Raw genomic sequence first — 21,830 nt, 5'->3', positions numbered from 1 at the left:
TATCATATGGTGCTCGATTCATATGATAATCATATGATGCAAACCATATGATTTCCATGTGTGGCACATTTGCCTGTGTAGAGGGATTCAAATCTAAATAACATTAAAACTTATGCATACTACAAATGTATCTATAACACGAAACAAACAAAAGTTCATTGAACCTGTCTGAAATGTACTATCATGAACAACATTAGAGTCGAATGAGCATAACAAAGACACAATTAAAAAATAAACCAAACAAACAAAATATTACAAAACAAACTCCAGCACATGAAATTATATATGTACTAACTGTTTGATGGTTTAGTGTAGGCTGGTTACCACTATTATTTCCTTATATCATTATTTGCGGAGAAATAATATCAGCAATAAATGTCAAAATACTTGGATTTGGACTTATGATATCAAATATCAAATATTCTGTCCAATGCCAATTAAATACTTCACATACTGAAATGGCGGAAGAAAAAAAGAATAATAATAAAAAAAAAAATAAAACCACACTATGCTTTGAATTTTCTGATTATTCGTAGAGTTATATGTCTCAATTGTAAATCAGGTTCGGATATAATTTTACAATCCATGATGGTGAAGGAAGTATTCTTTTGGAAGCCATAACAGACCAGTCGTATCCACTTCTTTTGGTATATAACTACAATACGCTTTTTTGTTAAAATATTTTGTATTTTAAAATTATTTGGCTGAACACACGAATTTCATCGTAAGTAAGAGCAACAAATGACGCTAATTCAAAGAGTGTTAGTAAAGAATTAAAACACATATGATTTTTTTCAGTTGTACTTTTTGACGGCTATTAAAATTGATAGAACTATAGATTCTACAATTAATGTACTATTACATCTTTATCTCTCAGCTAAGTTTCACAAATACATTATACATTTCAGATAGAATAAAAACAAACAAACAAACAAACAAGACAAAACCACAAACAAAACCAAAACAATATCAATATTTGAATTTTTAGTAAGTAAAACAACCAAGGTTATACTATGATTAATCATGGTAGACGTATGCTACCTAAATCTTTCAAGGTTTTCAAAACAATCTCTGGGAAAGCGATAGTGACAGTGGAAATAGATACAGAAAGAGACGAATTTAACATTCTGTTTACACGTAAGTGTTGACTTTTTCTGGCTGTTTAGTTTTTTGCTTTTCCAATGTAAAAGTGATATTCAGACATACACAACAAATAACATAAAGTAACTAAAATCATACATACAAAGTAACAAACACAAATGAGCAAGTCGGACTCCACTAAAAACTGGGAGTAAAAAGAAAAATTACATGGTTGTACCAGTTTAGTTTTATAACAGAAAATATATAACGATGATTCATCGAAATAGTTCGCTAACATCATATTGAGGCGACAAGTTTTCTCTATTTAAACACTACTACACTTTTGTTGCATAGTTTGATATTTTTGCTAGACAAAAACCGGATCATACTAAGTGAATATGACGGGTCCCAATGTCTAAACAGGATATGTCTTTCCTTCCTGAACATCTGATGTCAATTCCGTTTTTTTTTCGGATGGAGTACATTTTGCTAGTGCTTCAATTTTTTTATGTGATTTATTGCTTTCTTTATCTCCAGTTTTTAAATGTAATCTTTTTAACTCGGCTCGCTATATTGTGTATATAGATCGTCTTTGTATCCGGTTTTCATTTTGAGACCATGCACTTGGATTTTGACGGATATGAAATGTCCTACCATTGTCGGCACAGTATATTTTGCCAATATTTGGACTATTTTAACTGGATGGGTACTAAATTCATGTCAAAAGTCTTTGTCGTTTATGATTACCTCTCTTGTTTTATGACGGCCTGACACCTTCGTCGCATGAAATTAATTAACTAGCAGTTTTTATAAAAAATCAGACAGGTGGTGATTCAAGCATGTAAACAGCCCACCAACTTTACTTTTATTTCCTATTTAGATTCAATTAAAGACCTCATAATCAGTCTTTCATTTGGGTGTTCAGATAAAATTTATATAAATTTTACATGAAATTAGAACTTGGAAGAAATTGCAAGAGTTATCGTTCTTGATTTGCTTTGATTTGGTTGATTTTAGTGCGAGATGAATGTATGAATTTCTTGTTGTATCGCGCTAGACATCTAACAAGTAGACGTCTGGAACAGGTTTATGTTGCTAAAAGAATGAAGTCATCACTACAGAAGTTTTGTGGTCGTCATCACGAACTCGTGGATCATTACGGTGTATCCATCTGACACTTACCCTACCGATGCACCTGGTCCAGTTTTTAGTGGAGTCCGAGTTGCTCATTTGCTTGTGTTACATTGTATGTATTTTTTAGTTACTTTTTGTTTTTTGTTGTGTATGTCTGTTTTCCATGTCTGGTCTTTGTCCCTGGATTACATTCTTTTGATTACCTCTAGAACATTAGTTCCTTCGATTACTCTTTCTCAAAGTGCAGATCTGAATATAGAAAAGACCAATGTTACCTAGAAATATAGCATCTGAAGACCAAAAAGAAAATTATCTGTTCGGTGGGTTTTCCTAACCTATGAATCACCTGTGCCATAGGCAGTGTCTGAATTTTATATGGACTGGTATTTAAATGTCGAATAACGTCTTGATGGATGATGTTCCATTACCTTACAAGTACTTTTGGAATAAGACAAGCATTTGCAGTGAAACTTGCCTTTTCTGACACGTTGTCACAATATTTCTCTATGATGTTCGATAAAAGATTAATCTGATATTGCGGGCAATGGCAACATACGAATGAATATGTATTACTGGTATACTCCAAAAAGTTGAAATTTATGCACGTGACCATGAGTGTTGTCCTGTCAACAAAAACATGGGTAAAAGGATGCCTTCGGAGAAACAGGAGAGCACCTTGTTGTAGTTGTCTTACCATGAACGATTATGCGTTCCTAGTAAATTACTCCACCAAAGCTATCTGTGTTCTTTACGCACGTATCCGAATATTGTTTATTGGCCTTCTGCATATCCTGGATAAGAAGTTGCTAAATAGCAAGTTGATTTTAGATTCATCAGTAAAAAGTACTGTTAGCCTATGCCATCGAATTCGTAGCCGAGTCAGTTGAATTCGCGCAATCCTGTGACGGTGTATAATGATAGGTTCCATCAACGATCGACGTACTTTTAGACCAAATTAACGCAAACAGATACGCACTGTTTTGGCATATATTTTTTTTTTTTTTTTCTTCATTGGTTGATTTTACTGTTTGGGACAGTTTTATATTTTGTGTTTTGTCTCAGTATCTCCACGACGTCTAAAACTGTTACTTAGTCATTCTATTTGTTTGAAATCAGCAAATGACATTACTTTTTTTCTGATTTTTTATTAAAATTTAATTGTTATTTAATATGAAGTTTCGATAGATAATCATTCAGATTACTAGTTCTATTTTTTAAAATATTTAAAATTAATCTATGAGTAATTTTAAGAAAAATTCTATTGTAAGAGTAATCAATTGAACCAAGGTTATAGTGGTAATCAAAAGAATGCAATCAAGGGACAAAGACCAGGCATGTAAAACAGACACACACAGCAAAGAACATAGAGTAACTAAAATCATACATACAAAGTAAAAAAAAACAAATGAGCATCTCGGACTCCACTAAAAACTGGGAGCATGGACCAGGTGCACCGGTAGGGTAAGCGTCCTCTGCTTTTCTGGAAACATCCGCCGATTTGCTCATAAAAAGTCAAGTCTGGGGTAGACTAGAGGAAAGAAAAACTATGACACTTTGAATAAATCAGTCTTCATGGCGCAGATGGATACACCGTAACGATCCACGAGTTCATGATGACGGCCATAAAACTTTTGTAGTGATGACCTCAATCTTGTAGCAACATCACCCTTCTCAAGAAGCCTATTTGTTAGAATTCTAGCACGATACATAGTCTGCGTAGTCTAGGCAAGCTCTGGCATAACGTATGATATGAACACTCCATATGCAGCAGCTGAAGGGATGTTGCCACAGATGAAAGGAAATTTGACAATTTTAAATGAAAAGTCATCACGTTTGTCGTAAAGTTTGGTCAATAGTTTTCCTTTACCATCGATTCATAAGTGTAGGTTAAGATATGAGGCAGACTTAGTATCCGGTGTAGACGAAAGAGGAAAGGAAAACAATGACATGTTGAACAATTCTGTTTTCATGGATGTACCGTAACGATCCACGAGTTCATAATGGCGACCGGTAACGATGTATTTCAATGCAAAAATTTTCAAATTCAATATGATAATTATGTAATATATAATATAATACATTCATGATACAACAGATAAATACAATCAGTGTTTACATACTCATTTATTTTTGCATATGTCAATTTGATAAAATCAGCCTTAAAAAGATTGAATACTTGAAATTTAAATATGACATAAATTGTAATTTCACTTTTATTATTCTTACCTATAACTAGGAAATTCCCAAGTTAAAAAAAGTTTTTATATTTTAAATTAATAATGCATGTGACCAATAATATGTCACATTTTCTCCTAACCCATAATTACAGTAATTGCTAGCTTTCTTGATTTTAATTGCTAACTAGAATCGACAAAATTGAAATGTTTATTTTCTAAAAACATTATTAACGAGTGATCAAGGGAACCAATATTCTGGCGGAAATCAAACAGATGCAATCCTGGGACAAAGATTAGACATGGAAAACAGACACACTCGGACAACTCGGACTAAAAACGTGGAGCGTGGACCAGGTGCACCGGTAGGATTAGTATCCTATTTGGCTTTTAAATTTACACATAGTTATTTGTATATTACAAAATTCTATTCTAGTTCACATTTCAGGTCAATTTGTATCAATTCTGTAATCGTTTTTTTTTGTAAATACCCTTTGCCTTTTTTTAAATGACTATTAACGCATCATTTCGTATGTGGATATTTTTTTTAATCGATCTTCCAGTACTTGATTTGGAAGTAGGTAGGTAACATATTCTGTTATTTTGGAATTTATTTTTAGAAACATAAGTATACAGTAGCATCACCATACGTTGCCGTTCTCAGTATAAAGGCAAACACAAATGAAATGTTATGGTTACTATGGCAATTGAATAATTTAGACATACTCTATTCAACGACAACTAATTAATTACGGAAGTTAGGAACACGGCCAATCATTAATGCAACCTTAAATAAGTCCATAAAGCCGAAAAAGAAATTACTTTTAAATTATAAATGAATGTAATGTAACATACAGACAAAAAATCAGTAAATGCAGCTATTTCTATACACAGGATTGGCAAGGTTATTGTGAAAACGAAACTGTTATTTCAACGCATTTAGACATTATTGGTGGACCTATAAACATGGCATTGTAAAACTAAATTACGAGGTCTTAGGTTATATAAATATCACCTTCTTTTACTTGTACTAAAATGACTAACATCAACTGTGAGTTTGTCACACAAACACACACACACACACACACACACACACACACACACACACACACACACACACACTATTCTGTTTAACGGTAATCTAATAATGGCATTTGGGTAATTTTAATATACTTATAGCAAAACACCGAGTGACGCGACTACACACTCTTGGTGTGTTACTTCATTTTCATGCAAGACTCTAAGAATTTTTTGATGACGTCATAATCGCCAAATGTTTTTAGTGATATTTTCGAATAACTTGGTACACTTTACCAATAATTACACATGTATATTTGCACATGTTTACCATACCTTGGACTCACAGTCCAGTGATTAGTAACAAAGTAGAAAATAAGCTATGCTTTTTGCAATAACTTAAAAGACACAACGGTAAAAAATTGCAGTCATAGGACCCATACACTAAATAATATAACCAACGAAACAATAAAAAAAAAATAAAAAAAAAATACATTAACAAAATACGTTAATGAAGGTTTTTTTGGTAAGCACAAATGCACAAATTAAAAACAAAAACATGATTTTATTCAAGATGTTTGGACGAATCAAATTATTTGTGTATATGGTATATAGATTTCCTTTCATATAAAAGGTTAAGTTGTGTTCAAATTCTTTTTGAAATACGATACCCATTTAAACCGTTGTTTTTATTTATTTGTAACTTCATTGTTTATTGTTCATTGTTTCGTCTATTTTCCCCTTTCAGCGGTAGTGGTTCGCAACAAATGCAAACATTTTGACTGTAATAAAGAACAAATGTTAATTATAAACGGTTTGATCTAGTGTTGATAAAAATGGAGGTTCGATACATTACAGGTATGTGAAAAACGAATATTTTTTTCATGATTATTACATTGTTTAGAAATTATTGCGTTACTTGATAATTTCTATTTTTCACACACTGTGTAACTTTTAACGTCATAATATGCAGTTGTTGAATTCAGTTGCTATCCCAATATATTCACTCAGTGCTGTACCTATGGAGAACATAATTAAGAATGACTTGCCTGTTCTTACGTCTGTTGGAAATGTTTTAGATGATGTATATTTAAACACAAATCATACATGGAGAGAAAAACATTATATGTTCACGAATATGCTGTGTATAAAGACATGGATATGACGTTAGAATTGCATTTTTTTTTGCATCAGTTGGGATGTTTTGATTTGACCTGATGAAGAAGGTTGTGCCTTCGATATATATGGAAGATTCGTGAAAATATCAGATAATGTAGACTTTTCCTTCTCTATATTGTATACCGAAATTGGACAATTGTCCTTTTGTCAGAGGTAAAGTGTCTGAATTCCGAAATACATGTAACAAAATATTGCTATAAAACGAAATTTACAGTACAGTAAAGCCTTACACTTTTCGGTCATTCAAATTTGTACAGTAATGATGAGGTTAATGTCATACCGGTACAGAATGCATTGAAATCGTATTACATAAAGAAGTTTAATAATTTGACTTGTATGTACAGGTTTCTTTATTTTTGGTTCGGATTCGACATTTTTCATGGTAGTTGTATGTTTTTGTATCATATGTAAATGTTTAAATACTATCAAAACATTTATAATTTTATTCGCATAGATAAGCTTTTCTGCAGTCGATGTCCAAGAAAAAGGAGGCGGGCATTTGCCAAAATGCTGTGCCATGATTGCGATGAAGCACTGTGCGATGAATGTTTGAAGCCGCACTTACAACTTAGGACATACGCTACTCACCTGCTTAAGAGTATTGATGATACAGATGCTCTTTCTAACGATATCAAATGTCATAAAACTTCAGAAGGTAACTGATTCCACAGAAAATTAAGCAAATCACGGCGTTTTGATGTAATGCAATTCAGCATACTATCAACGTTCTGTGGATAATAATAAGTTTAAGCAGTTTCGCTTAAAATATCAATATCAAATTTAAAGCGGAAAATTACCAACTTAACGACAGTAAATAGTCTCAACTCAACAAAAAATCAAAAACAAAACCAAGGAATTACAAAATAAAAATACAAACAAACAAACAAACATTGACGCATACGTATATAAAAAAGGAAGCGATTCGAGTGAACTAAATTAAAACAAAACAAATTCAAATGACCAATCTAATGTCCCGAAAAACTAAAATTTAAGGAATCAATTACAATAGGCCAGAATCTGTACTACTGGTCTCTGACAGTCCGTTGTAAAGCGCCTTAGTAGTAAAATAATTTTTGACATTGGCATTTTCTATAAATTTTCTGAGGACATTTCGATTACGATATCTTTTAAATTCATAATATGGTAATGATTATTGCAGACCATTAACACGAAATTTGATACATTTTAGAGGGTTCAAACTGTGATCGTTGTATACTAAAGGGCAAAAGATCACTTGCAACAACATTATGCGAAGACTGCGAAGAAAGTCTATGCGATAAATGTATGCTTCCTCATCAACAGTTAAGAACGTATTCTTCTCATACAACCAGAATCATAGGAAAAGATGGACAAACGTCTTCAACTACAACCCAAACATGCAAACAGCTCAATAAAAGAGAGTTTGTCAGTACTCAGAATCAAAATATATCCGAGAAGAGTAACGATAAGTTAGATGAGATATCAGGCGTTGAACAATCTTGTAGAAATAACAAAACAAATAGTGTAGTCCTTGTAGAAAACAGTACACAAACGGAAATTCAAAGAAACGATTTGTATCCATTGAATTATGTAACTGCTGATCTTGGAGAGGAAGCCACAAGTCACGAAGATATTTTCAAACAAGAAGCGAAATTGAACCGCGATGAATTGCGACGACCAAAAAGCGAGATAACACCAAGAAGACAAATACAAAACATGCCAAGTATTCTCGACATCACCAGACCTTTTGGACGGAAAACTGGCAAGTCAGCTTCATCTATTTCATGTAAGAGTATGACCAATTATATGACAGCCCCAGTACAAGAAGGTATTGAAAGGAAACACAAGCATGTTTCATGGTGTATTGAAAAACCAAAAGCTATAGACGAATTACCCAGCACAGAATTTGTCCATTTTGCAGATAAAGTTGATATGCCAGACAACCAAGAAAAGGTACATAACCTTTCCATTCATCTGCCAACTTCTTCAAACTCAGCTTTGAGTCAGACTGAGAGAAATGTCTTCATCAATGCAAATAAAATAGAAGAAAAAGGTTGTCTAAGAGAAATTAAAACGGACACCCACAGACAAACCGAAGCAACAGACAATGAATATCAGTCACGATGTCCTGAAAATAAGCCAGGTATAAAAAATCACAATCTAGTGGTGTCTTATGAAGCAGAAGCGCCGACGAGTAATGACCATATTGCAACCGGTAAGTCAAAAGTACTTGGCCAATACTCTAAATCTATATTACGCAGCAATGAGAAAGCAAAACCAATAATAACAGTTAGATCCAGAATACCACGCTATGTGAAATTAAGTAGAATGCCTGCTAAACTACAAAACCATAATGATAATAAAGATGACGAAAACAAAGAGGAACAGTGTAGAGAAGAATCTCCAATTTCTGAAAATTGTCAGAATATTGCAAATATTCTAAAACGGTTGGAAACATTGGGTAAGAGTAGGGAGAGTAAGAAACGTAATTTTTCTATTAGGAAGAAAGACATCAAAGGCAAGATTACAACAACAAAATCATTTATTCATAATAACTTGGACGAAGTTCAGAACATTGGGTCTTTACCAACAAACACTGGAAATAGAATACAGACTCTGAAGAAACAATTGAACTTTCAATAATCATTATGTTAAAGTCTAAAAATACAGAAACTTCATGCAGTTTCTGGAAAACCAGTTTTGTATGTTCTACTTTTAAGTGAGTAAATGTATTAATTATGGTTGCCGAAAATACATCATACGCAATCCGCCATTTTCAGACGCGGATTCATAGGGGACGGATCCTATTTTTGCCGGATAACTTAAGTACCATTCTGTGTAAGAACCAGGCAATGATTGGCACATCATTTATCTCAATTTGGTCTTCTTTCTTGCCTCTAATATATTCAAATACATCTAGAAAATAACTGATTAGCTATTTAAATCTATCCTGAAGCATTGGTGACGTGGATATTTTTAACTGCCTATATAAATTTTCCCGCCATTTTCCATTTCCTTTTTTCAACGAAATTTAAATTACCAATATCTTAAAAAGGCTAACTTTACAAAAACTTTGACAGTTATTTCTTGAGGTTATGAGGTATAAATAATTAGATAACGGAATAAAATCTCTGTGTATTTTTACTTCATGTGCCGCACCTTATACACATTTTGCCTGATTCTTAGACAGAGAAGTACCTAACTTCTAACCAATTTTCTAGCCTCCCTTTGCCATTGATAATTCTAGTTATATCCTTACCTGAAATCCTGGATCCACTCTAGATTTCAAACATCTAATTAATTGCTAAACTGAATGCAATTTGCATGTTTACCCATAAAGAAAATTTTACTGATAAAAAAGACCTTTAGACTGTATTCATTGTGGTACTGGACATTCAATTACAATAAAAAAAAAACATCCCTTGTTTACCTGATATAGGCAAACATTCGTGCAGCATCGAAACAGAAGGACAATTAAGAGCCACCAAAATCAAAATACATGTCGAAACGGTAAAAAACATCGTAAAAAACAAACAAAATAGAGTACAATGACATATAAAACTGACGAAAACAAGAAACTAACGGAAACTTAACCAAGTGCCATATTAACTTTCACACAAAACCAGGGTTTACTTACATGGGGTGTCATGGAAGGGTAATGATGTCTAACGACACTCGTCACACTGCAAGTGATCGTCAAGATCGGTATGTTTTCAATCCAGTAAGACTTACAAACCAATTTTAAAATTTGTTTTGCCTAATCTGTGAAATATAAATTCCATACCGGTAAATCAAATTGTAATGACGATTATGTGGTGATGATATCAACAGAAGCTAAACAAACCATACAATGTTTCCCGGAGGTTTCCGATTGGTAATAATTCTACATTCTCCGATCTTTTTCAAAAGTCGCTTAAATGCTTTCTTAAGGACAGTTTGGTATACAGCCAAATATCAAACGAATGTAGATTTAATTTACGAAGTAAGACTGAAAACAACAAACAAGACATAAATGTCAATTTTAATGTTCTAAAGTTTATATATAATACACATAACAATTTAACATGGTTAGAACAGATGATAATCTTCAACAACGTTTATTTACAAATATACAAATGATATTTACAATGCTTAAACAATGTAAATTGCAACAACCCGGCAGTGATTGTCTCCCTTTTTATGAGTCTGCATTTGTTTTTTTTAGATTTGAAAATGATCTGTAAGGTCGTTAATAAAGTCAAGGATATTTTAACTTGAAAAATCGTTGTATAGATCACACCATATCATCATGATCTTTGTCGGAAACTACAAAAAATAATTAAATGAAATATTTACTTTAAAAATTCTAATTCTGATTTCACAAATAATCGCATACTATGTGAAATGAAAAAAATAATAATAACTTGTTCGATGAGTATATTTCAGGGGGTTTGATTTCATTGAATGCAGACTTTAAGTTGGCAAATCTGGAAGACTAATATACATGTCACTTGTTTGCTCCATGGCTACAACAAACACTAAATACCACTTCTTCTCTTTCTTAGCATGATGTAATGTGTGCGGAATGTCAACACATCAAAATGAACATTTCGTATCAATGCAAATCTGTTCTCCACACACATTACTTTTTTCGTCTTACAACATTATTGAACAACACATATTTGGCACTAAGAGATGATGGCAATGAGAATACATTAATACATAAAACAGTATTGTTGAAACTTATATTACACAACACTTTTTTATATAATATTCTGATGAGAATCGTTCAACTGATACTTTTACAAAATCGAAAATCGCAGTTTATATAGCTATCATCAAAATCGACAGCCATCTTGTCTGTTGAAAAAATGGCGGCAGCCGACTTCCTGTTGCCTGCTTTGTCACGTGCTTGAGACACCAACCGGAAGTGCATGAGGTAGAATTAACATAATTTTGTAAAAGAGTATTACAGAGGTGAAAGGTCAGTTATCAGAAAACAGTTTCACGTGCAATTTTCCAACGTGCTCATTAAAAATTCAAACAACCCCGTTACCTTCCACCTCAACTTCAACTTCCTCATGGTGCACCTGCATCAGACATAGAGACAAAAGAAAAAATCAGTGTTCGATTTAAAATCAATATCTTCTGAATGCAAAAAAGACGTTAATTTTATGTCCAAGATATTTTTGAATTAGTCTGTATTTTATTTTTTCAGAAGCGTATTTCAATTATGTTGAAGAATAATTATTATCTATATTCAAATTCGCCAACTTAAATTAAAAAAAATATAAACAACTGCATAATAAAACATGCGTTAACCTACATCTAAACCTTATCAGTTATTCAAACTATGAACCATGGACAATTTAAATCATTCTACACTTTACTGTACCCGTCAAAACCGTCTTATTATATTAATGTTGGTTTTAAAAATATGTTTGACAAACATGTTCAGTACATTTCTGGTTGATAAGACATCAAAACGTGTACCCAATGATAAACTCTTCGTCAATACCAAATTGAAATGGAACCCGGACTCTCAAATTGGTATTAATCTTTGAGCAAACAAGTGACAGATATTTTAGTAAACGGGCACCCCATTTCGGTCATAATCATTGTTATTGATACTAGTTGTAATTGTATTTTTCATATCTGCATAATCAGGTGAACTTGGACCTGTTGATGGAGTTCTTCCAGTTCTGGAAGAATTTCCCGAAGAAGACTTTGAACTTGCGTCAGATATTCGTTTTGAACGTGGTATGTGTCCGTTCATTGCAAAACCATTGGGCAAATGTCCGTTCACCAAGCTTGATCTTGAACTATTTATCCTCGTGGGTGTATGCATAGGAATAACATTCCTTACCCGTGGTGAACCAAGCTTTGAGGCTTGCAATCTACTTTTTATTATTTGGATAATTCCAATTGTCATTAAAGTTGAAATTATCCCTGTTGCCACTCCTACTCCTAATCCCAGGATAAAACCTAACAAAAAAAATACAAAAAGTTATTTCTAAATTCCAAGTAATGTAAAACATATATATATACTATATATAGGTATCATATTACCCAAGTTGCATTTACGGTAACAGAAGTTTTGTTTCATTTCGGAATGCATCTTCCATATGATATTTGAAACAAATCATGAATAGAAAGCCATTAATTAAAAAGCTTCGATTGTTAAGTGTCATCTGATACTTACTTGAATCCTCCGATGCAGCGGCTGTAGTGGCTGCAGTTGTCGGTGATATGAGTGAATACTTTAACTTGAACCCTTTAAATCCTACGGAAACGTCTGAGACAAATATAACGAGAACACTGGTCCCGTTACTGCTATATGATGCTGTGGTTCCAGGGTATCTGGTGCAAGCATTCACAGTCAACGTATTTTCACACATATATGAACCTAAAAGGAGAATTTATTGAAGATTAACAAGTACAAGTCTATAGAAGTGCTTTTGTTCGATGGTGTCAATTTTCGTGGTTTGAACCATCAACACTTTCAACAGAAATTTTGTATTTTGTTTTAATATGAATCTTTTTTTTAACATCACGAAAATAAATGTTGAATCAATGTTATATCTGCAAAATATTTATTTCTAAGCTCCTATCTACTTGAATATTATATTAGAGTTTGTTTAGTGTTTTAGTTTTCGTTTGAAACACATTTGTGAGTTTACTCTTTAAAAAACGTATACAACATATAGAACTTCACAATATGAATATAAAAAATATTTTATGTAATATGCTTTGGTTCAATGATAATATCTGTTTAGCATATATATGTATGCGTGCTACCCTATATTGACTTACTGTCATATATTTTAAGATAATCAAATATACAGTTGTTAGAGGCCTCAATATCACTTAAAAACACTTCAAAGGAAACAGTCCCCTCAGGTGCTTCTATCAACCACCTACAGTTTGCATTCCTGAAAATAATGTGCAATCATATTGAATAATGAATTAATCTCAGTGATCTATGATCTCTTGATTAGTTTTTATTTTGCTAACAAACGTTGTTTAATTTTTAATCTATATAAACTTCTTGTCGTTACGTTACTATCTGATCTTTTCGTTGGTTTGTTTCATATTCAGTGACAATTATATAATTTCAGAACGAACCAATCAAAATTAAAGATGTTAGAACTGTCAAACTTGCGAAGCAAATTTTTAGTCGTTTCCTCCGCAGGACTCACTCGAACTCATACTGTTGTGACATCTATGGCAGCATCGCCTGCACAAAGTTCAGCGCCCTAGACCACTCGGCCAGCTAGGCTTTACTAAAATATATCTTTTGCTGGCCGGGTCATTCCTCCTCGTAGGATTAATCTAAGGTGGTAACTTAGTATACGAAGCATCGTTGTACGAGACAGCTTATCTAAGAGTTATTTTGTGGGATAGAGGATCAAATTAACGATATTTGTCACAACAAATCAATAGTATACAAACGTCTCAGACTCTGTTCTCTACCCAAATTGATACAGGAAAGATAATGTATGCATAGAGAGGTCTGAAAAAAAAAGGATCTTTTATCCTAAATAATATCACCTAAATGAGCTGTCCCGTACTACCATACATCGTGTACTAACATACATCACTAGGGTGAAATAGGAGTCTTGGGTTAATACTGCATGTGAAATAGATTTTAACATGTAACTGAGCATATGTTATATACCGTTTATTGTCTGATATTATTTACTTACCCACTATATGCGTTTGGAAACAAAGGTGACGTCAAATATTGATCAGTACTGGTAGCAGTTAGTGTTTGTGCTGATGTGCATCCGGTTCCAGCTATAAACAATAAATGGGTAAATACGTTATGATAAAACTGAAATGTGTACCACTGGAAAATGGTATACTTCCCACTTACTTAGTTGTCACCAAACGTCCTACTGAATAACTACTACATCCCCATACACTATTTCTGTACTTTCCCCTAAAATCCGTCTCCAATAACTACAATTTTCAATTTAAATGATTATTTTAATTCTCACTATATAGACAAAAAATTTTTTTTAAACATATCGATTAACCCCTATTTAAGTACATTGATGAGTTAAATGTAAATGCTTGCTCACATAAGTCACTGGCTTTAAGATATTGCAGTGTGAATCCCTGGGCTTGTCCTGATGAATCAGTTGTAAACAAAACCAGGGCATATTGACCCGTTGTCACGTAGTCTTTATGAGTACCTGTCCCGGACAATCCCGAACCTGCTGTTAGTGTTGAATTGTTGCTGGAAAACCCTACAATATATACATGCACATTGATTCTTTTACAAATTCTATGTAGAAAACACGATACGGTTGAGGCGTTTATCAGAATTAAATAAAAATATTTTCTTGTAAAACGTTTAGTTACAATTAACAAATATAAGACACCTCGCTGACTGAGTGTGATAGACTGTCCCATGTAAGTTCCTTTACATGTGATATAAAACAACAGACGCTTTCGAATAGTTTAGCCATCGTACTTTTGGGTTCCAAAAAGGGTCTTTGAAAAGTTTGTAGAATATCATTATTTACTCATGCAATCTTAATAATAATACATATCATTCAAACAACAATAAAATAAAAAAACATACCATCGTGGATGACAATGATATCTGGTGAGGTGACGGCATAATGTGTAATGAGGATAACAAGCGTCTCACTTGAACTTCCGCTATCGATCAACCAGGAGCAAGACAAGTCGCTAAAATAAGAAACATAATGATCCACATAAAATGATAAGAAACACAATGACTCTGATGAAAGGAAGGAAAATGACGGTAAATGCTTTCTGAACACCTGTGATTCTGCATTATCTGTTATATTCAATAATGACTTCAAAGAAAACTATTAGAATATTGTTGTTTCTATGCATTCATTTTGTTACCTTTTAATTCAAAATTGAATGTTGATTAATATCAAGAACGTACAAATAACATGCATGATTGTTTGTATGTCCAAACAGGAAAAAAGTATCATAAAGTGTTGATATTATAGGTAAGCAAACCAATTCCCTCTTGAAGTTTATAATTCAATTGTATTATTTAGATGGGCACAGCCAGGACTTCAGAAATGAGGATATTCAAGGGAAAAGTCAGGGATATAATAAACTGTCTCAGAAGGAGGTCCTAGGTAAAAGGCTCATGCATTTGACTAAAATACAATAACGGTCATATACAACGTTTACTAATTTAAGTATCCTTTTTCTCGTAGAGCTTTCTTTCTTTTCTTAAACCAGAGTTGCATATAAACCCATTGCATCCCACTTAATATAGCGTTGAGTTTCTTTATTAGCCTTACTTGTCATACGACCCAGAGCTGTATCCTGGGGAGGTGAAAGTAGAAATGTCATCTGTAGCTGATAGTGTAGTTGTTGAACCGGAACATGACGATAAAACTGAAAAAAGAATAAATGATATCCAACAGACACTACTTGGATGCAATCTCATGATGAATACTGCATATATTGGCTACGTATTTTTATTCCTTTCTCATACGTTATTTAATTATTTAGAAACATTGCCTATCAATTTTTATAAAGGGTCATTAATTAGATCGTGTTATTGTTTTTAAGTTAAATGAATCGTCTATCCTTTTTCTAATGTCTTCTAAAATTATGTAATGATATTTTATAAATAGTTTAGCTAAAGTGGTTAACCAAGTATAATTTGACATTTTTTTGTTTGGGTCATGTTTCGATCACTTAATGAGTTATATGTGAACTTAAAAGTTGGTCAGAGACAAATGGTTGTCCCTGGTACCTATTTAAATCATACACAATGTAAAAGAGTATATGTTAAGACGATTGAACAAGGCAAAGTATATCATATGCTTGATATACAAAAAAAAAAAAAAAAACAAGTACTGAAGTACATTGCCTTATCTGATTAAGTGAGGCACTCAAGATATGAAATATTCTTAAAAATCAAAACAAAACGAAGTACTGAAGTACAATGCCTTACCTGATTGAGTGAGTCACTCAAGACATGAAGTATTCTCAAAAATTAAAACAACGAAGCACTGAAGTACAATGCCTTACCTGATTGAGTGAGCCACCCAAGACATGAAGTATTCTTAAAAATCAAAACAAAACGAAGTACTGAAGTACAATGCCTTACCTGATTGAGTGAGCCACTCAAGACATGAAGTATTCTTAAACATCAAAACAAAACGAAGTACTGAAGTACAATGCCTTACCTGATTGAGTGATTCTTAACAGAACACAGATTATACACACTACTTTTGAAAACGGTGGCTTGAAGAACATTGGCAACCTAAAAAGAAAACAACATCCCATTTAAAACATAACGTTTCAATTAGTAATTATTCATATGAATAATTCTGTGTTGACATTTAATATTAACTATTTACATTTGAATAATTATGGGTTTATCTTAAAGATGAACATTAGTGAGCACTGATTGAAACCATACCAATAGGTGACATAATGTGCCAGGATATACAGTACAAAATATTAATATAAAAAATCAAATTGTGAAATAGACTGGGTAAAATGGATGTTTAGTGAATATTTGTTATCTAATTTACATATGTAATTGATTTTGTTTGATAACAGCGTATATTAAAATGACTTTTTAAAACGTTACGCATTGCAATTTTAAATTGAATTAAGCGACTTTTCTGTAACATGCAATGTCTAGTGTTATCAGACGAAAGAACGCAAAGTTTCAAGTTAAAGAAACTTTATTCTAATACCGCTGTTTTTTGGCTACCATAATGACACTTCAAGTTCCTGAACCGAGCCGTGCAACCATTTCACGGATCGATGACCGATTATCGACTAATTGCGGGCGGATCGATAAGCGATGATTAGTGACCGTTTAATCGCGGTTTTGTTGTGTAAAACAATCTAACATAATGCTATAATAAATTTATTTTAATTTGAATTTGAATTTAAAATATAACATTTACGTTTTGTATGTCAATAATAAGACAAATTTTAAAGGAAGATGATATTTATTTATATGGAGATCTTATCATTAAGTAAATTTGTGAAATGGAAAAACGAATCAATTCATTTTATAAAATAAATGAACCGATCAGTGATCACGTGGTAAAACGAAACGATCACCACTTTAATAGATCATTTTGACAGATTTATGACTGATCTGAAACTGATCTATTATCGATACCAAATGCAATTAAAATTGTAAAAATAAAAATAAACTAAACTACTAAAATAGCGATATCAAGAAATATTTCAACATTTATGTAGCTGTCTTTGTAAGAATCATACAAACTCTGAAAAATATGAAACACCCCCAAAATGATACATATTTCTATTTTTGTAATTAAGTTGTTTTAATGGTCTATACTATGAAATGTGTAATTATTCATTCAATCTGCCTGTTCTTAGGTAATAATCAACATTTAACATCCAATAGATTTTATTGTATTTGAGTGTCATTTACAGAGTTGTCTCCCTTAATTTTGAAATATACAGTGCAATCTATATAATTTTTGATTCCTAAGAAAACGGGTTATATAAAAAATTTAATGTATGGCAATTCAAACAAAATATAAAAAAATGAAAATATGTAGCTTTTTACCCATGAATCACATTTTGCATGATTCTTAGCTGGAGTGCTACTTAACGACTTTACTATGAAGGTTTCAATTGTCTCCCTTCTCTAAAAGAGTCTTTCTATGTTGTAAGCTTACGGTAATAATTATATTTGCTACATTCACTTTGCAATGCTATCATCCATATCACCGTTATAAAACGATCGCTTTGAACGAGGGGAGCGAAACATCGAATCATCACTCCTTTTAGGAACGAAACGAAATAGACATTCAGAATGTTGTATTCAACAACAACGTCTATGCAGTTCCAACGAGTATCTCGACAAATATCTGATTTGTTTAATTATACACATTCGTATTGAGCTTGTGTTATATAAAAAATGCACTCTTTATACCTAGGCCCCCAAAAGTACCTTTGGAAATCCAACGATTTTGTTAACAATTATTTGTATTTTTACTTTGAACAATTATCGAATTACATTCTATGTATATAAGTGCATGAGATCTATGCAAAAGGCAAATGGCTTAATTCATAAGTCTTTTAGTATCGTTTTAATTTTGGACTTAAAATTAAAATTAACGTAACACTACAATTTAATAAGGTATAATTAAGTTATTGTTGAATTATGCTAAAATATTCGTAGCGAGCTGCCGTGCCATGAGTCAAACTATTATAGTGATTAAAGTACAAAATGATCACTTGAAGAATTATTAAAATGATTTAATACTCCTTACAGATCATTATTGATGTATTTATTACCGAGCTGTAATAAATTCACTTATTAACATTTTGAATCTATTTATTTTTAAATGCTGGAAATTCTTACACCTGTCATTTAATATTATAACAGTTTTATACAATTAATGACAATTAAGTACAAAATAATTTTATTAATTCATAGAAAATTACAGGTTCATATCATCCCAATAAGTATATGAGTAATACAATATCTATATTTTTATGGAGTTTAGTGCAGTATAAAATTTATTATCTTGCAATTGATGTCTTCATATACATAAACAAGCTGTATTTATTTGTTTTTATGTAAATTTGTCTTAATGCTTTATAGGTTACACCACAATTACACATGATTATTATGAAGTTTGGAATTTCCCAATGCATTCGCAGCCTGGTATTGTACCTGGTCCTAAGCTACATATTTGTCTACATAACCCTAATACATGTTTTGAAAATGCCTTAAATAGCAAATTCGTTTTTTAATAATTGTATGTACGCATGCACAAAAATTCAAGAAAAAACTAGTTATAAACTATAGTCAATTAAGTTCATTTATGAAATACACCAATTCAGCAGTCCTCAACACCTGTTAAAAGTATTTATTTTAGTTTTAGCAGACTACATCCGTGACGTGACGACAGTATACATTATAATTGGTTCAACATCCAGTCCTTTTATCCACTTATTACAGGGGATAAAATCGAATAGTAACGGTTCACGTCTTTAATCTACTTACATGGTTGTTCCTCTGGCCGACTTATTAAGCCTCTCCAGAGGTCTAATATAACCTCTTGGAGTATGGAAATTATCAAACCCCGATTCATCATTCAAATTCCTCCCCATTAACGTAAATACAAAACAAATATGATAATTCAGGAAGTACGAACATAAACTTTTCATAACCCGCACAATTTGAGAACTGAACGTTTGTCTAATTCCACATAATGTATATTGATATTGATATTTTTGCTACTATTTAAACCGAAAAGTCGGCCAAACTAGCCGGCCAAGAATCCGTTGAAGGAGGTAGACATAGAGTAAGGAACACAACTCTTAACAATCATTGGAACGTTTGTATTCAGCATTTTACAATTTTACTGGTCCATGCTCCCAGTTTCTAGTGGAGTCCGAGTTGCTCATTTACTTTTGTTACTTTGTATGTATGATTTTAGTTACTTTATGTTCTTTGTTGTGTATGTCTGTTTTCCATGTCTGGTCTTTGTCCCTGGATTGCATTCTTTTGATTACCGCTATAACCTTGGTTCCCTTGATTACTCTTACATCAATCTCATGTAATCATCTAAATAACTTGGACTGATTTCATTCTGTTTCAAATGAACATCTGATGGGCTTTGCTAAATAGAATATGATACAAATACATCACTGATTTCAAGAGTTATGTCCCTGACATAAGGTCTACCTCCTTAAACATATTTTATTTCATTCCCAGATGATCACTGATTTCAAGAGTTATGTCCCTTACATTAGGTCTACCTCCTTAACAGATCTTTATTGTACAATGTTAGAAGTGAAGGACGCATCACAATCATAAGAAAATATAAATTATAAATAAGTGATCTATTGATATAAATGTAATTTAGTGTACATGCTGTATATTACTTCCAAGATGTAACAAACACTAAAACCCCTACCATAAATACTACTGTCAAAAGTGTGTTTCAATTCAACAATTAATTTGACTCCTGGCTCTAGTGCCACTGAAATTCCACTCTTTAAATTGATTCAATCACAGCAGTTTTATACTTTATTTAGAATAGGCTTTTTTTGCGGGAATGTATCAAATATAATATAGTTGCAATGGAAAGTAGTATCAGTTTAGAAAAAAATGATAAAAAAATATAATCAAGAAGATATACGTCTTAAGTTATTATAATCATTGCTATAATTTTTTTAAAACTCTAATTATTGTTTAATTACATATAGATATGCATTCATAATCTAAATTTTGTCAGGAAATCACAAATGATGTTGTCCATACAATGAAAACAACAAAAATTGTAACCAGAGAAAGGGAACAAAATATCATTTGCAGTGTGGCTGACCATGCACGAAATATAAATTTGATATTACCGTATTCTTACCTTTATTTACAAGAAGCTGAATACAACAATCCAACAACATATTATCACGTCATTATTTTAAGTCAGCAGGTATGGTTGAAATTATCTCAAACAGAAACTCAGGTGAGCCAGGTACATTTAAGATTTAGAGAAACCGTGCGATTTTTACGCTTAATATTAAAATGCAAATAAAATAAAATTTCAAGTTGTTCTAGTCGTGAGAAATTAGAAAAAAATCCACGTTCAATTTGTTCATTGCAATTAAGATATTAAACAGTATCAATACACGAAAGAAAATAAAATCATTGTTTACAAAACGTTTTTTAAAAGCAAGTCCTCTTGAACCACTCGTTAGAGGGAATTAACAAACATTTACGGTACTTTAAGGTTTCGTTTATATTGTGTCCGAAGAACGGATTAAAATCAGACATTGGCCGATTGGAAATATTGATGTTGTATTCTATTCATCTGTATTTAAATTTCACAGATTTAAAACTGAACATTACGACATATAAGAATTTCAACGTTAGACATCGTCAATGGTTAAATTAGATACCTATCTTAAATATTGCAAATACGAAATAATAATATTTAAAATAAGAGGAATTTATACAAATTAAACTTTAATATGTGTCCTCGATTGAATTGATAGCGGGCGTTTCTAAAATAAATAATAAACCAATGTTGCTAGTCAAATGATGTCATAAAGTTTTTATTGTGAAAAAGGGAAAGAATTAATCCATAGTACAAGGACTAAGGATTAAAGCTGAATTATCATCAAAAGACAATATTGTTTTATTAAAAGGTGCAATTTGAAGTATCAGATCGTTCTTGTGAAATTGCGTCATGTGCGAAATTGCAGCGACAATGTATTATATTTATAACGTTTACTGAATTCGACAAGGAACTTTCATAACTCAAACAGACG

The 21,830-nt window shown here is 32.1% G+C and overlaps 2 protein-coding genes across 7 annotated transcripts in view; one reads left to right on the top strand and one right to left on the bottom strand.

Moving 5' to 3' along the window:
* Positions 1-4,950: 4,950 nt before the first annotated feature.
* LOC148621391 (uncharacterized) lies at positions 4,951-9,304 on the top strand. Of its 2 annotated transcripts, XM_088575679.1 has the most exons (4): positions 4,951-4,969; positions 6,154-6,263; positions 7,039-7,239; positions 7,774-9,304. In XM_088575679.1, exons 2-4 carry the CDS (start codon positions 6,242-6,244, stop codon positions 9,204-9,206), a joined length of 1,656 nt encoding a protein of 551 aa, XP_088431805.1. In that variant the 5' UTR covers positions 4,951-4,969; positions 6,154-6,241; the 3' UTR covers positions 9,207-9,304. The 2 variants fall into 2 exon arrangements, with proteins under 2 accessions (XP_088431805.1, XP_088431806.1); XM_088575680.1 differs by lacking the exons at positions 4,951-4,969; positions 6,154-6,263 and adding an exon at positions 6,354-6,737.
* Positions 9,305-10,572: 1,268 nt separating this feature from the next.
* LOC148621390 (exoskeleton protein RP43-like) overlaps positions 10,573-21,830 on the bottom strand; it is a 28,466-nt gene continuing 17,208 nt past the window's right edge. For 3 of the 5 annotated variants that reach the window (XM_088575684.1, XM_088575682.1, XM_088575683.1), the window contains exons 2-9: positions 16,736-16,812; positions 15,839-15,935; positions 15,133-15,242; positions 14,627-14,794; positions 14,249-14,339; positions 13,356-13,474; positions 12,745-12,948; positions 10,573-12,527 (exon numbers count right to left, since the gene is read on the bottom strand). In XM_088575684.1, the coding sequence (XP_088431810.1) occupies positions 12,127-12,527; positions 12,745-12,948; positions 13,356-13,474; positions 14,249-14,339; positions 14,627-14,794; positions 15,133-15,242; positions 15,839-15,935; positions 16,736-16,805 (1,260 nt within the window). In that variant the 5' untranslated portion in view covers positions 16,806-16,812 and the 3' untranslated portion in view covers positions 10,573-12,126. Of the gene's footprint in view, positions 12,528-12,744; positions 12,949-13,355; positions 13,475-14,248; positions 14,340-14,626; positions 14,795-15,132; positions 15,243-15,838; positions 15,936-16,735; positions 16,813-20,923; positions 21,378-21,830 lie in introns of those variants that run through there. The other 2 variants (XM_088575686.1, XM_088575685.1) reach the window with 2 other exon arrangements.

The sequence above is a fragment of the Perna viridis genome, chromosome 3 (genome assembly GCF_037379345.1).
Source record: "Perna viridis isolate PV_CMFRI_1.1 ecotype Kerala chromosome 3, ASM3737934v1, whole genome shotgun sequence".
Taxonomy (NCBI): Eukaryota; Metazoa; Mollusca; class Bivalvia; order Mytilida; family Mytilidae; genus Perna; species Perna viridis.
This window is presented reverse-complemented; position numbering and strand designations above follow the sequence as displayed.